The sequence below is a fragment of the Erythrolamprus reginae genome, chromosome 1 (genome assembly GCF_031021105.1).
Source record: "Erythrolamprus reginae isolate rEryReg1 chromosome 1, rEryReg1.hap1, whole genome shotgun sequence".
In the NCBI taxonomy this organism is placed as follows: domain Eukaryota; kingdom Metazoa; phylum Chordata; class Lepidosauria; order Squamata; family Dipsadidae; genus Erythrolamprus; species Erythrolamprus reginae.
In genome coordinates this window covers 219,342,860-219,360,288 of record NC_091950.1, presented here as the reverse complement: position 1 = coordinate 219,360,288, position 17,429 = coordinate 219,342,860, and the positions used below count along the sequence as shown (strand labels likewise).

At 42.6% G+C, this 17,429-nt stretch overlaps 1 protein-coding gene across 12 annotated transcripts in view; it reads left to right on the top strand.

Annotated features, from left to right (window-relative positions):
- The window catches only part of LRRFIP1 (LRR binding FLII interacting protein 1), a 423,100-nt gene that overhangs the window by 331,892 nt on the left and 73,779 nt on the right, over nt 1-17,429 (top strand). For 5 of the 12 annotated variants that reach the window (XM_070732246.1, XM_070732249.1, XM_070732250.1 and 2 more), the window contains exons 8-9: nt 11,553-11,645; nt 12,153-12,294. In XM_070732246.1, the coding sequence (XP_070588347.1) occupies nt 11,553-11,645; nt 12,153-12,294 (235 nt within the window). Of the gene's footprint in view, nt 1-11,552; nt 11,646-12,152; nt 12,295-13,644; nt 16,759-17,429 lie in introns of those variants that run through there. The other 7 variants (XM_070732244.1, XM_070732242.1, XM_070732241.1 and 4 more) reach the window with 3 other exon arrangements.

Sequence of the window (17,429 nt, the reverse complement as noted above, 5' to 3'; positions counted from 1 at the left end):
CGCTCTGCCGCTGTTGCCCCGATCGCCGAGCCGGAGAGCCGCTTAGAGCGGCGAAATTGAAGCCCGGAGGTGGCCGATCGTGGGGGGGCAGCCCTTGCAGGCAAACGGCCCGATCAGGAAGGCTGGAAAAGAGCGGGAGCGCCATTTTTGGGCGCGAAAATTCCCCGAGCCGCCATGTTGGGGGGGGCGGAAGATTGCTCTCCGCCCAATCGCTGGGCGCGACCAATCCTACGGCGCAGGTGCAGGCTCTGTAGAGCCTGAACGCCATTTTTTTGAGACATTTGCCTAGTGACAGCAGTATCTGTCAGCGTGTCTCAGCTTTCAGTCAAAAATCAGATCAACTGTTAACTGTGAGTATGGAGGAAAAGACCCTTGAGAAGTCATCTTCCCCCAGTGCATTGCCTCAGGATAAAGGCAAGGGGAAGTCCAAGGACAAATCTAATGCCCCAGCCTCTTCTTCAATTAAGGAGGCAGAGAGGCGCATTAAGGCGTTGGAGCAGAGACTGGAGGCAGCCCTCTTAACTCCTAGAACCACCTCTCCCTTATTGCAGGCCAGGGATCCACCAGCCCAATGTAATTTGAGACCATCAGAGACTTTATCAGAGAGGGAATGGTCTCCAGAGAGGCAGCACTTCATGCCTCAGGTGGTTCCTCCAACTGGGCCTCAGCAACAGAGACCAGGGTCTGCCAGCCACTCATTGAGGAGTGCCCCATCTGCCACCTTTACACCCACTGTGGCTGGGTTGCATGTGCTACCTGATACCTGGCAGCAGATGTCCCCTGCCTTGCAAGGCCTCATCTCTGATGCTTACTCACAAGGGATGGCTGTGGGGGTGCAACAAACTGCTCAACACCCCCGCTCTACACAGCCCAAGAACCTGTGGGCTGCACCGCCCCCCTCGGGTATGGGGTCCTGGATGGAGGAGCTGTCTCCCCTGGAGGACACGGAAAAAGAATACGATTTTTCAGATGATGAATCAGCTCCGGATCCTCCTGTGCAAGCTGGACTTTTTAAGGCTCCCCTTTTCAAGATTCTGCTACACAAAGGAAATCCCATCATATGGCAAGCTGGGCGTTTAGGGCAGCGACCGCAGCTTCATTTTTCAATAGGGCCTCCATAATGTGGTTACAGGAGGTACAGGCCCGCCTAGGTCCGGAAGAAGGTCGCTTACGTCAGGACCTCAGTAAATTATTGGCAGCTGCGGAGTTTTCAGCGGATGCAACTCTCCATGCCGCAAAGTTTTCGGCGAGGGGGATGGCGGCGTCACTTGTATCCAGACGCCTCCTTTGGCTAAGGAGCTGGCCAGCGGACCTGAAGTCCAAATGGAACCTGGCATCATCTGCATACCAAGGGGAGAAGCTTTTTGGAGAAGCCTTGGACCCTGTCCTCATTGAGGATAAGGACAAACGTAAGACCCTCCCCAGAGCATACCGACGCCAAGAGCGTAGACCCAATCCTTACGCTCGCCGGCAGCCATTTCGTTGGGACCCCTCTTCCTCGGCTGGACAGAGCAATAGGTCATACACTCAAAATCAGTATGGCCAATCCGCTTTTAGAGGGGACCGAGCGGCCTTTCAGGATAGGCCCAGGGGATACCAGCAGTCTCGGCGTCCTTTTAGAGGGAACCAACGGGGCTTCAGGCGCACAAAATGACTTGGGTCCATTACAGCCCATAGGAGGCAAACTTCAACGCTTCAGTGCCTCCTGGAGAATTACCTCCACCGACAAATGGGCAAGGGCCACAATATCACGAGGACTGCGCCTGGAGTTCTTGCAGCCCCCGCCAAACCGGTTTGTCACCTGTCCGCTAACGCGAGACCCACTCAAAAGACGTCATCTACAACTGGAGATAACACACCTTCTCAAAATACAAGCGATAGAGAAGGTGCCCGAACATGCCAACGGCACGGGATTCTATTCAATGGTGTTCCTAGTGCCGAAGTCTTCGGGGGGGTTCAGGATGATCTTAAACCTGAAACTCCTGAATACCTTCATTCGGTATCGCAGATTTCGCATGCACTCCCTACAATCGATTTTGGCCTCTGTTCGGCACAACGATTTTCTCACCTCTATCGACCTCAAAGAGGCTTACCTGCATGTTCCGGTTTGGCCAGCACATCGTCGTTACCTCAGGTTTTGTCTCAATGGGGTCCACTACCAGTACCGTGCCATGCCGTTCAGCCTGTCTTCGGCTCCCCGTACATTTACGAAGCTGATGGACATTCTGACAGCAGATCTAAGAGCCCAGTCCATAAGGGTTATGGCGTACTTGGACGACATAATCGTTATGTCCAAGTCTATGGTCCAAGCGCAGCACCATCTGGCGCTCACACGGGAAACTCTGGAGAGGCATGGGTACACGGTCAACGTGGAGAAGAGCCATCTTCATCCTACCACATCAATCCAACATCTGGGCTCCATCATAGACACCGCAGAGGACACGGTTTCCCTAACACCAGAGAGGGTACTCAATATCCAGAGATTGGTAACCAGCCTTCGACGACAAAGGCAAACGCCGTTGGCAACATTGTCCAAGGTACTAGGGACTATGGTCTCATCCATAGGGATTGTGCCATGGGCTCGCCATCACATGAGGGGCCTCCAATGGTTTCTCCTTCCGGCCCAGAGGGACAAGGTGAGTCACTCACACCGAAAGGTGAGACTCCCAGCTTCAGTCAAACAGTCGCTGGCATGGTGGTTGTCCCCAGCTTTGATCCAGGGTTCTCCTCTTCACAGCCACGAGCGTGTGATTATCACAACAGACGCGAGCTTGTCGGGCTGGGGCGCCCATATGGGGCCTCATATAGCTCAGGGCCTGTGGTCTCAGGAGGACTTAACCCAGGTCAATATCAACGTTCTCGAACTCAGAGCGGTTTTCTTAGCCCTTCAGGCTTTCGCTCCCTGGGTTCAGGACAGGCATGTCCTGGTTCTGACGGACAACGTGGCCACAAAAGCCCACCTGAACCATCAAGGAGGTACCAGATCTCATCGTCTTATGGTCCAAGCCACGGATCTCTTCGATTGGGCCGAGTCTCATCTGGCCTCTTTGACGGCGGAACATATTGCCGGGACCAGCAATGTTCAAGCGGACTGGCTGAGCAGGTCCACTCTGGACCCTTCGGAGTGGCAACTGGACCCAGCACTCTTCCAGCAGATAGTGCTACGATTTGGTCTTCCAGTGGTGGACCTCTTCGCAACCCCAGCAAACACCCAATTGCAGAGGTTTTTCTCCCGGTTTCCGACGCCAGGGGCGGAAGGGGTCAATGCCCTATGGTCACCATGGCCCCAAGGGTTACTGTATGCCTTTCCCCCGACGTGTCTTATTCAAAGGATATTAGACAAGACAATTCGGGAGGGGGTGGAGATAATAATGGTAGCTCCCTATTGGCCGAGACGGCCTTGGTTTGCAGACCTAGTAGCCCTGTCAGTGTCTCCCCCGTGGAGGATTCCAGATCCCGAGGTAAGGTTAGTTCAGGGGTCAGTTTGCCATCCGGACCCTCAGTGGGTCAAACTGACCGCCTGGCACTTGAAAGGGCGGGTCTGAGACAGCAAGCCTTGCCAGACGAGGTTATATCCACCATACAGGCAGCACGTCGCCCATCAACGGTAAGACTCTACCAGGCCACATGGGCGGCCTTCTGTAGGTTTTTAATCCGGGGGAGGCTTCGGTTGTGTCAATCTTACGGTTCCTACAGTCAGGGGTAGAGAAAGGGTTAGCCCCAAATACGTTGAAAAGGCATTTAGCTGCTTGGCAACCATCATCAGAGTACCCCACGCTCGCTCCCTGGCACAAGATCCTTGGATTAGGGATTTTATTAAGGGCGCGATTAACACTCACGCGCCTCCAGTACACAGATTCCCGACGTGGGACCTTTCCCTGGTACTCAAGGCGTTGACAGCCCCCCCTTTCGAGCCAATGAGGACGATTCCAGTACGATTGCTCTCCTTAAAGACTGCCTTTTTAGTGGCAATTACGTCGGCACGCCGAGTGTCGGAGCTGTCGGCCTTGTCTACGCGTGCGGATTTGTGTGTATTCCACCCTGATCGGGTGGTTTTGAGGTTAGACCCCACATTTATTCCCAAAGTTAACTCTGGGTTCCACAGGGCTCAAGAATTAGTGTTGCCAGACTTTTGCACACATGGACAGCACCCTCTTGAGCTGAGATGGCACAAGGTAGATGTTCGGAGGGCCTTGAAAATCTACATCAGACGGACTGGACATTTCAGGAAATCTGAGCGGTTGTTTGTGTCCTTTGGTCAGCGATCAATGGGTCTGGCAGTCTCAGCTAGATCCGTCAGTCGCTGGCTGAGGGATTGTATTGAGGAGGCTTACAAAGCTCGGTCTCAAGTACCACCGACCGGGGTAACAGCACATTCCACTAGAAGTGCAGCCACTTCGGTGGCTTGGAGGACTCAGGCGTCCATAGAGGACATTTGCAGGGCGGCTACGTGGGCGTCTCCAAATACCTTTATACGCCATTACAAACTGGACTCAGTAGCTTCGGCGGAAGCTTCGTTTGGGAGACGGGTTTTGCAGCAAGTGTGTTCAACTCCTGCGACCGTAGCTCAGCCTTTTCCCTCCCATGGGCAGTAATCTTTGGCATATCCCATGTTGGACTCTCCTTCCAGATGCAGTGGAGAAGAACCGTTGTACATACCTGAACAGTCTTCTCGATGCACTGGAAGGAGAGTCCAAACCCACCCGGCATGGTTGTTTCGCCAGGTCGCCGGAGTTTGGAGGTTCAATTTACACAGTTATGAGGTTATATGGTTATTGTTCAATAAACAGGTTATCTTTAAACTGGCTTCGTTTTTAAAACTGAGGTATTGGGGGCTGCTAAGGGGCGGTGACTACCTCATATTTAAATATTTAAATTAACTCAGTCTCTACCAATAAGATTGGTGAATTACCCATGTTGGACTCTCCTTCCAGTGCATCGAGAAGACCGTTCAGGTATGTACAACGGTTCTTTGTTAATCCTCTATTAGCTTCTTTTACCTATAGAAATGCAAATCTTGAATCGCAATGCAATAGCTCCTCAAAACAAAAAGACAGCAGACCAAATCCACACCAATACGTCACTTCCTTAAATGCGGAGGGAAATAATTCTGATGAGAAAAAAAACCCAAAAAAAGTCAAAATGTCATCCAAATCAAATCAAATTGAAGCCAAGTTCCAAATTCTACACAGCCTTTAAAGCCTTTCTAAGCAGAAGAGAAAATATTGGGCAATTTTCTGAGTCGTAGCTTTCGCTACACACCTCCATTATTAAGCAGCTGCTACGTTCCCAGTTCCGGCTTTTCTTTTTCCTTTTTATAAACAATTCTCCAAAAATCTTTTTTAGAGCCTTTAGCACTCCATTCTCACCAGCACACCACCAGGTACTTCTTTACTTCACCTACGCTCAGGCTTTTTTTCTCTTCCCAGATGTCTTTCATCTCCTGCGTTGCGTTGCCTTCCCGCGACTATTGTCGACACAGACATTGCTATCTGGACAACTTCGCACCACCCCCGGTGCGAGAAAGGCCGGTTCATCCAATGGGGGGCTGCTGACCCCCCAATCGAACCGCCAACAGCGTCCCCTGCATCACCTCCCCTGCAAGGAGGTGAGGGCTCGGTTCAGAAGAACCAAGAGCCCCAGACGGTGGGGATTCAGAGCTACCCTCATGGGAGCAAGGGCAGCTCCATGTCGTCGTGGCCATTGACCCCGCCCATCCCCCGAGCCAGGCCCATCTTGGTATCCTGGGCCAGTGGTGTTGCCAGCTGATGCAGAGAGGGGGAGTGAGGGAGAAGTAGACGTAGATGAACCTGAAGGACCACCAGAGGTGGCAGATATGTCAATGACAGGAGGTCTGACTTAGAGGAGGAGGAGGATGAAGACTGTGAGGCTTTGTTATATGCCTGCTTTAGAAGACTAAGAAAAAGACAAGAATACTTGTATGGGAAAAGGAAGTAGTCTGTAGGTTTTAACTCTAGGGCAGCGGTCGCTAAACCATGGCCCGCGGCCTGCATGCAGACCACTGAGGCCATTTATCTGGCCCCTGGGTGAGTGACAGCCACCAGATTTTACATTTCCTTCCAGCACCGTTAACAGTCCGTTTCTGGGGGTGGGTGGGGATCATGGCAATCTGGAGATTGCTGTCGGGGCAGCAGGGGCCCGCTGACATCAAGCCCTGCGCTGGCCAGCATAGTTGACCTCTCAGGGAAGCAGCGTGCTTTTCAAATGCGCACTTTTCAAACGCACTGCTTCCCCGGGCAGACAGCTTTGCTTGCTGCCGCCGGGCTGGACATCAGCGGCCCCCTGCTGCCCCGACAGCAACCCCCCTGACTGCCTTGTGCCACGGGGCGGGGGGAGCGGCCACTTGCAAGCCCCTCGCCTCCATCCCCTCCTCTTCCACTGCCCCGCTGCCTGAGCCTGTGCTGTTGGAAGATCCGGTGTCGCTTTTGCTAAAGGTAGGCAAAAAACAAAAAGAGAGAGGGGGGAAGGTAGGAAGAGGGAGAAATTAAGAGGCAGGGGCAGAAAGAGAGGGAGAGAGAAAGTGAGGGAGGCTGGTTGTGTGTAGGTTGGCTTTGTGGGAAACAGCAGCAGCAGCAGCAATGGCCAGAGGCAGAGGCATTGGGGCCCCCGAGGAAGGCAAAGCAGGTTGAGGGGAGGGCTATGGCACCAATTGTTTCAACATGGCATTGCCTGCGGCGAGGGGGGAAAAAGGGCCAGGCGCCCCTGCTCTGTCCTTGCTGCAAGGCCTTCAGCGAAAAATATGGTGAAAAAAATATAGAGAAAAAAAGGGGAAGGCCGAGTGGAGGAGAGAGGGAAGGGACAGCTGAGACCTTCGCCCCATGTCTCCCGGGTTTCATGCGCTACCGCTTTTTTTTAAAAAATGGCGAGTTCAAAAAAGCCACAACAGGGAGGGTTAAGGGCGATTGCATCAAGGCAGCCAAGGCAACGTCAAAAGAAGGTGGAAGGAGGGAGAAATAAGGTGGAAGAGACTGAGGCCGCAACAAACGCACACAACAGAAAGAGGGGGGGGAAAGAGGGAAGGGGGTCGGCCGTGGTGTTGGCGAGCTCAGGGCCGCGGCGTTTTGCAGTCTTCCAACCCCTTTCTGCCGAGAGGGAAAGCAGACAGCTCTGCTGTGTCAAGAAAGGAGGGAGGGAGGAATAGAAAGAGAGGGGGGGAGAAAGAGGGAGAGAGAATGGGAGGGGGGAGGGAAGGAAGGGAGAGAAAGAAAGAGGGGAGAAGGGAGAGAGAGAAAGAGAAAAGAGAGAGAGAAGTGACTCTTGATTTAAGTGTATGGTCCCCAAATAATAACAGAAAACAAAACCCAGCCCTCATCTGTTTTTGGAAATGTTCAAGAGTTCACATACACATGCGGGGGGGGGGGAGGAGACTGATGGAAAAAGAGAGAAGTGAGAGGGAAGGAATGAGAGAAAAAGGGAGGAAGAGGGAGAAATGAGAAACAAATGAGATATAAAAGGGTGAGAGACAGGAGAGGTACCCAGAAATGAGGACTAATGAGGCATCTGGTGAACCTAGAGTCTAGTAAGCCACCCTCCCTCATTATTCAAATACACATCACCTGCAGAATTATCAGGGGGGGGGAAAGAGAGGAGGCTTATGTATATATATCAACAATAGCTCTTCTCAAGACATCACCATTATACAAAAATTCTGTGATGAAAATTGGAGTCTTTAATTATTAATTGCAAACCCTTTTATTCTGGTGAGATTCATTCCTTCTGCAATTTACATCCCTCCGCAAGCATCTGTAAAAAGCATTAAAAACTCTAGCTGATCAGATTACGGAGACTGAAGCCAAATACCTGATTCACTGGCCATTATTTTGGGAGATTTAAACAAGGCAAACTTAAGAGATGAGCTACCAAAATACTTTCAACATGTAAATTGTCCCACCAGAGGCAATAATATCTTAGACCATTGCTATACAACAGTAAAAAATGCTTACTGGACCTTACCAAGAGCAGCTGTGGGCCACTCTGATCATTGCATGATTCACCTTGTACCTGCTTACAAACAAAGATTTAAAGCCAGAAACCCAACAATTAAATCAGTGAGGACTTGGACTGATGAAGCAAAGTTAAAGCTACAGGCTTGCTTTGACTGCACAGACTGGAATATTTTTAAAGACACCTCTGCAAACCTAGATGAACTCGCAGATACTGTAACATCATATGTCAGCTTCTGTGAAGACCTATGTGTACCAACCAGGAACTTGCAAATATACAGTAACAATAAACCTTGGTTCACAACCAAACTCAAGCAGTTACATCATTTCAAAGAGAAAGCCTATAGAAAACATGATAGAATGCTGTACAATCAGGCCAGAAATATATTAATAATGGAGATCAAGCTAAAGAATCAATTCTCAACAAATGAACCAGCAAACATGTGGAAAATCCTCAAAAACATCACCGGTTACAGCAAACCACCTTCCCAAGCTGAAGGAGATCAGCAATTGGCAGATGACCTGAATGTGTTCTACTGCAGGTTTGAAAAGAAACCACAACCACTTATCTGCACAACCTCCATCCCAGACACACCAACAACAGCTAAATCTTCTACAACTGAACCCATCCAATGACCTACGCTAGGGTCCTCTTTGTAGACTTCAGTTCAGCATTCAATAACATCATACCGGACATTTTCTTAACCAAACTAAATCAGCTAGCGGTACCTGAACACACTTGTAAGTGGATCACAAGCTTCCTAACAGACAGGAAGCAGCAAGTGAAGCTAGGAAAAATCACATCAAATACATGTACAATTAGCACAGGTGCCTCCCAAGGCTGTGTACTCTCACCACTCAAGACCTAAAATGGTCACCTAACTAACATAAAAAACAACATAAAAAAAGCACAACAAAGAATGTTCTTTCTGTGCCAGCTCAGAAAGCTCAAACTGCCCAAGGAGCTGCTGATACAGTTCTACAGAGGAATCATTGAGTCTGTCATCTGCACCTCTATAACCGTCTGGTTTGGTGCTACAACCCAACAGGACCGACACAGACTTCAGAGGAGAATCAGAACTGCAGAAAAAACAATTGCTGCCAACCTGCCTTCCATTGAGGACCTGTATACTGCACGAGTCAAAAAGAGGGCGGGGAAAATATTTACTGACCTCTCGCATCTTGGACATAAACGGTTTCAACTCCTACCCTCAAAACGTCGCTACAGAGCACTGCACACCAAGACAACTAGACACAAGAACAGTTTTTCCACAAACACCATCATTCTACTAAACAAATAATTCCCTCAACACAGTCAGACTTTTTACTAAATCTGCACTTCTATTCTACTAGTTTTTCTCATCATTCCTATCATCCTTTTCCTCCCACTTAGGACTGTATTACTGTAACTTGTTGCTTGTATCCTAAGATTTGTATTAATATTGATTGTTTCTTCTTTGCTTATGTGACCCCTATGACAATCATTAAGTGTTGTACCACATGATTCTTGACAAATGTATCTTTTTCTTTTATATACGCTGAGAGCATATGCACCAAGACAAAGTCCTTGTGTGTCCAATCACACTTGGCCAATAAAATTCTATTCTGATATGCTTATATCCACTAAGTATTCAAGTTTATACAGCTTGGAGATGGGAAATATGCATAAAAATGATATGGTGAAAATACTCACTTGCCTAACTGTGCAATTGTGCACACAATATATATCAGTGGTTTGTGAACTTGTGGATACTCCTTCTTGGGAGCTACCTCAAAGTTTAAAATGCCATCTGGAATTAAGGTGACATCTGGATGTACGCGTTTCTGGGTGGTAGGTATGTTGTCTTGGCCTATAGGTCAAGAGATGATATGGAGCTTCCTGTATCTTCTCTTACTCAATGTGAGTGATAGCAATATTATTAGCACTATGTGTCAATGCTAATACTAACCTACCTAGGCTTCATGCTCTGGGGAATCCAGAGCATGATACCATGGTCTTTCGGGACTGAAGGATGCCAATGCAATGTGTCAGTGCCTTATTTAAAAATTTGAATGAATCAGCTGAATCCACTGCTATAATTTGGATGACCATGCATCAGCTGGTACAATGTGAATTATGAGAGATTTTACTGCCCACCTAAGGATACAAATGTTGCTTTGAAGTTTCTCTGTTCTCAGTGATACTGCGTATTTCATGTTTTCATAGTCCTTTGTGTTGTGGTTCGCTTCAAGCCAGCTCCTATGGCTGCTGAGTTTGACTCAGAAGAGTTGGAGCCGTTTGATCACACAAGACCCATCTGGCTGGGGGAAGAATCAGACAGTGAACCAGAATGAGAAAGGAATGAGGAAGGGGTTGGAGAGGCAGAGAGGGAAATGGAGCAAGAAGGGATTCGAGAGGCAGAGAGGGAAATGGAGCCAGTCAGATCTCCAGCCAGAGTTTCATCTGAGCCAGAGGGGGAGGACATCATGAATAATCCTATTCTCAATGTCTGGGTAAGGAGAATGATGGGATGCCAAGAGCAGCTGCGCAAAGGCAGAAACAGATTCTAGGTTACAGATGTTAAGAATTAAAGACACTGCCGCAGCTTTGATAACAGAGGTTTTGCAGATGACCGTGTGGGAGTTTATTGTTCAGTTTTTGGAGAAAGACTTTGTGGCTTCCTGTTTGATTTGGATATCCTTGTACATTCTGACATTCAAGCTATAAATTATTTGGCTGACGCAAGCCAGAAAGGTTTCTGTGCTGACCTGGGTGATTAACTCTGACCTGTTGGACTCATAAACTAACATTGCTCTGAAACGCCGAGGCTTGAAGCCTTCTAAATATAAAGAAAACCTCATTATCATCATTATTATTATAATTATTATTATTATTTCTTAGCACAAACAACAGAACTGCAAATTTTAAAAATTAAAAACCTTTGGTCATTAAGTCTTTAGAGCAGAATTAAATATTATTTTTCATTAATATGCAAAACATTACATTTGCATTACACATAATATTACACTTTCAATACAGTATGCCAACTGTAGTGGTAGTAGAATTCACTAGTTATCAGAATGGAAGGGGGAACTCTTCGTTGCAATTCTGAGTTGTATATAAAGCCATAATATGTAAAATATATAAAAAAGATTGTGAAGAAATTCAAATAAAACTAGGCTTGCCTTGATAAGTTAGTGACAGTGTTTAGGAAAACCATTTTTAATGGAAATTGAAACATAAAGCCAGCTATTAACAATAATGCTAGAGTTACATACTGTTCTGCTTTGCAGCACTTTTTGAGCATTTTATAAATGTCAGCATAATGCCTCCTCTCCCAAATCTGGGGCCTCATTTATTGCCTTGGAAGGATGGATCAACTTTGAACTGTTCAGGATTGAACTTCAGGTTGTGGGCAGAGCTAGCCTCCAATATTGCGCATCAGGGATACCTTAATGTTAGTTAAGACAAATTTCTGTAAATAAGCATTCCTTCTTCTTTTATGCACATCTTGTTAATCTAAAATTGCTCATTCTTATTTCTTAATCTTTATATCCTCTTTTCTGATTTGACTGTCTTTATTTTCTGCTTCTTCGTTAAACACTTAGGCATTAGAAAGACAGAAAGTTTTCTTTGATTCCCTAAGAAGTGAGCGAGATGATTTTAGAGAGGAGGTGATTTTGCTGAATGAACAATTAAAGGTATGATAAAGCAAACAAACAAACACAAGCAAAATAATAATAATAAATCATAAAAGGTAGTGGTATTAAATTTAATTGCATTTTATTTCAGTGTACAGAAAGCACCTTCCTTGAGTGTTTCATTACCTGATAAGCTTAAACTAGCAGTAGCACATCATTGTTTTCTTACCTAATTGTTTTCTCTCATTTTGCTGCTTTTGAAGTGCAATTAGTTATATTTGTAAATTAGGAAGAATTAATAACAGCATATACATAAAAATTTCAAGCTACTGGAGTGGGACTGCTGATCATGCCACTTCTGGAGTCCAAAGCTGTGTTAAGAATTGTTTTCACTTAGGATAGTAACATTATCTGCTGCAAAAGTTTTAGTACTATTATCTAGTTATTATATTCATACTAGTGTCATACTCTGCATTCATGTGATTTTATTATACAGGATTTCAATTTTTGCAAACATACTTTACACGGAACTGAATGTTACAAACATATTTTGTTTTTCATTCACAGCAATATGCAAAAAATAACAATTTAGGAGTGGCTGCCAATGGAGAAATCTCTAACTGTGTTGCTAAGGATGGACTATCAAATTCTTCCAAGGTTATTTCAGAGGCAAGTCATGCCTTTAAAGTATCTGAGGATTGTACAGAAGGTAAGGATTTGCATTGTATTAAGATATGATTATTTTTTCCTTGAAAATATTTGTAATCTAACAGTAATATTCTGCATAGTCTACACATGTTAACTTTTCCTTAATACAACGATCACTTAAGGCCATTGGGTTTTTTAAAAAGTGTCAGATTTTTTAATGAGAAGAGTTTAATTGGGTGTTGTTTAATCCCCAATTTTAGGAAAACCAAATAATTTAAAATTAGCTTACCTATATACCTATTGTAAATTTCATTTCAATATATTGTATATGTGCTGGTCAAAAAAATAAAGGGAACACTCAAATAGCACATCCTAGATCTGAATGAATGAAATATTCTCATTGAATACTTTGTTCTGTACAAAGGTGAATGCGCACAACAGCATGTGAAATTGATTGTCAATCAGTGTTGCTTCCTAAGTGGACAGTTTGATTTCACATGTTTGATTTACTTGGAGTTATAGTGTGTTGTTTAAGTGTTCCCTTTATATTTTTGAGCAGTGTATTTTATTTATAGACATTAACTTTGCATTGGCTCCTAACAATGTATATGAAAAACATTTTAAAATGTTGTTTTAGGTAGTAATTACAGATGGTGCTTAATTTATGACCACAGTTGGAACCAACACTTTCCTCACTAAGCAATGTGGTCATTAAGTGAGTCATCCCATAAATATCCCTGATTTTACAACCTTTTTTTTTTGCCATCGTTCAGCAAATCCAGTTTACATCAATGATTTTGTTTGTCATAAATATAAGGCAACTGGGAAGATTGCAAGTGGTAATCACATTACTGTATCTTGGAATGCTGCAGCCATTGTAAATGCTGGTTGCTAATTACCTGAATTGACCGACAGACACTCTGTGATGGTCATGTGAAGATCAGTCATAGGCCATTTTTTTCAGCACCATTATAATTTTAACAGTTGCTAAACAAATGATCATAAGTTGAGGCCAGACTGTAAAACTAATTACATTGCTATTCATAATAGTTATCTATAATAGTTATTAATTACATTGAGATTGCAATATGCCATATATTTTATTAACATAAATAACGAAACTTTGTGTAATTAAATTATTGGCTCTATTATATTAAAAAAGTTAAAAACAAGGAATTTTAATTTGTACAATCCACTTAAATTAATACAAATTCAATACAGTTGGCAGTCATACATTTTTCTATATATTTTAAGTTACATTGTTCCTTTCCCTTCATATAATTTGAAAAGTGGATACTTTTTAACATTACTAATTCTCTTTTGGTGTTTTAAGTGGAAAGGTAAGTGATAGCATACTTAAATGATGTATCTATATTGCGATCCTTTGAACTTTCTTATAATGATCTTTTAGGCAGAGCAAATGAAGTGGAGATGGAAAATGAGATTTTGGAGAATATGGGGAAAAGAGAAATCTTGCACAATACTGAGCAAGAGGAAAACACAGAGGACACTAAGGATCAGGAAATCATTCTCAAATGTTTGGAAGTAAAGACATTACCTGCTGATGAAAATGTAGAGACTAAGAAAATCACTGAAACCAAAATTACATCAACACTGAAATTAAATAGTGGACTTGAGGATCCTGTAAAAAGTTACTCAGAATGTATCCCAGAAATTGTTTATTCTCTTCAAAAAAGATATTCAGATGAATTAAAAGTTGAAGGGGCTTCACCAAGTCATATTTTAGAAGAGAAAGTGTCTGATAGAAATATAAATGTAACTCATAATCAAAATAATATGGCAGATCCAAGTATTGATATCAATCAGGAAATACATGCCAATTTAAAAATAGTTCCACAACAGCAAAATAAAGAAAAACAAATAGATATTGTAGTTGATGAGTCAGAAGGGAATAGTGAAGTATTTTGGGAAGCTTTAGATTTTATAAATAATGGCCACAGGGCCATTTCTACTTCACCAGAATTGGTAGACGTTATCCTTATGAAAGCGTCTAGTATTGATCTTAATAGTGAACAATCAAAAACTGGAGTTGTTGAGGGAGATTTAAACAGAGAATTTCTTAAAAATGTACAAAATCCCAACATAAATGCTGTAAGAAAAGGGCCAAAAATAGAAATGTGTGAAACAAATGAAGAGAATGAGGCACAAAATATGATACTGCAGCAGGAGGACCAAGTAGTAGATTCTGCAGAAGAACAAAAAAGAACATTGTGTATTACAAAGGTTACTTTGAATGAGTTTGGAGAGGAACAAGAACAAGTTAAAATTGAAGAAATCCAGTCACCACCTTCAAAACATGATGCAGTTTTTGAGAAACAAAATCAGCAAGAGTTAGGAGCAAATAAAGAAAATATTGAAGATATGGAGGCATTAAATGCTTATTTCGATTTTGAGGGGGAAAAAAATAAATGTACTGTGAAAGATGTTTATGCAGAACAAGCTGATTATATAAATCAAAGCAAATGTCAGATCCATGAAAAAACAAATGCAAACATAAATAATTATTCCAGCTCTAATATAAAATCAACTTGTGTAGATGGAGCTCTGGCAGATATTGATATAATAAATAAAGAAATTGCTGGCAGCCATAAAGAAGCTTTATCTGCAGGAAAACTGTGTGAAGATAAAGAAGACAATACAATTGAGGGTAAAAATTGCAGACAGCCACATGAAGAAATTCACAACATTGTTCCAGATATTGAGGAGGTTGTTTGTCTTGAAACACAAAAGACTGAATTCGTTGAACAAAACAAGGCTGAGAATGAAGAAATAACTCTAGAAGAATATCATAAAGCCTTAGATGTTTCTTTTGGAGAATTGAAAACTTCTGATAAAACAAATGATCAGACTAATAAAGATAATGAAAAGGTCAAAGCCAGCTTAATCTCATCAAATGGAATTGGATCTGAGGCTTTTGTGGAAGAAAGTGACAATATTCAGCAGCTGAATGAACATAAAGTTGAAGATGTCAAATTTGTGCAGATTGATTTATGTGTTTCTGATACAACAAAGTCACAATGTGGACAGCTGGAAAAGGAAAGTAAATTGTTGGAAGAAATCAGCTCAGTACAAACTGTTGATTATACACCAGAACAGTTGGAAAACCTGGAGAATGCTATGGATGAAAGTCAAGAAGAAATACAAAGCTATAAAAAGGGTAAAGGTAAATCTCGGGAAGATTGCATTATATCATAAACTCAGGAACTGGATCATTCACCTGGCATCTGTTAAAGAACAAAAATACATTTATAATTTTTAAAAAGTCAAAATTTGAAAGTTCTTGAATTAATGTCATACTCTAATAATGCAAAATAGTCAATAATGTATGCATGTGGAGGCTACCTTTCTTGTCAAGTTTAATTATAGTCTAATCAAAGCTATTATCCTAATTCCCAATGAGCTGCTTTTTAATATGCCATCAAATATAGTATTTGCTCTCTAAGAATTCTTGGGATTTTTTATCTTAGGTTGTATGCTAGCTTTTTGATAAAATGTCACTGGTTTGATACATTTATATTTGATTTCAAATTACAGTATTAGCTTCAATACACTTTCTGATAAAAAAGACAAGGTTAAGCTGAATAAATGGCAGTAATGAAATCATGACCATTTTTTAAAAAGTAGCAAGTTTTCGCTGTGTATGTTTCACTCACTTCAAATTAATACAATTTATGTTGCAAAGATATAGATATAAAGCACTACTACTTACAGTAAAAATCATTTACTAAGAAGCATATAGAATTCAATCCCATCCAATGTAGTCTTTTCTTACCAAATCAAGCTTTTGTGCTTTAAATTAGTGGATTAAACTTAATATCTCTGCAATTAATACATAAATGACATGCTATTGCTCCAATTTAGTATTTAGCTTTGTCTCTCTTCCTCTGTCTCTTTCACTGTGATCTGTAGGTTTATGTATGATAAAACTTTCAGTTCAATTTATATTTAGCCTTTGTTTTAAGTAATATTTACTCCAAATTGTAATCTATTTACTTAAAAGAAACTATCATTTGTTCTCTGAAATGCCTTACAAAGAAATATATATTAAATGTTGAATGTAAACCAATATTTTCTTATATTGGGAAATCTAGGCCTTTAATTTTTCACTGGAATATCAGTCTTGATTGTCTCTGTAATAATTATCTCTATTTAAATCACAAAGTGAAAGATAACAGCTACTACAATTTTATGATAAAACTATTTAATACACTGTCTTTTTTTCCCTAAAGGAGTTAATGACTAAAATAAATCTGAAAGTTTTTCATTTGTGAGCAAAAAACTTTAAAACACAAAACATTTATGAGCATATAAAAACTTGGAACATATTTAATTAATAAAATAATTTTAACATTTGCTTTACCATACTGAAATTAAGACAATGCAAACTCTAAAATTTGTATAGCTATATAATAGTGTAACAATGCATTAATAAAAATGGAAAAACATTAAAAACTTAAGATAGTATCTAATATATATAATGGAAATAAAGTTTAATATTTTAAAATGTCTCTTGTCATTTGTTTGTAAAATTGATTTAATAATAGTTCTAATATTTTGTGCAACTGCCATTTTAGCAAAACATATACAGTGGTACCTCTACATAAGAACCTAATTCGTTCCATGACTAGGTTCTTAAGTAGAAACGTTCTTAAGTAGAAGCAATTTTTCCCATAGGAATCAATATAAAAACAAATAATGCATGCAAACCCATTAGGAAAGAAATAAAAACTTGGAATTTGGGTAGGAGGAGGAGGAGGAAGAAGAAGAAGAGGAGGAGGAGGACAGTCGCTGCCGAAGGAATAAGGTGAGGTGAGGTGAATCAAAAAAATCCAAAACTTTAAGGCTTAAAAAAAAAGAGGGACTCTGAGGCGGTGAGGAGGAGCATGCACTTCCCATACATCCGGTGCGAGGCTGCCTCCCATACACTGCTCCAGAGAGGCAAAACCAGGCAGGCGAGAGGGCGTAATCTGCTACTCCTTTGACCGAAAGGCGGCTGCTGCTGCTACCTGCTGCCTCTTCCTTCCCATGCTGAAGGGCTCACCTCTCCTCTCGCTCGTTCACTTTGTAGCCGGCACCTTTCCTATGGTCACTGGGGTGACTCCTTGGTTTGGCTGAAGCTGAGTTGATTTGGCCCGGGCGAAGCACCCCATTTTGCCTTTCTGCACCCAGATGCTC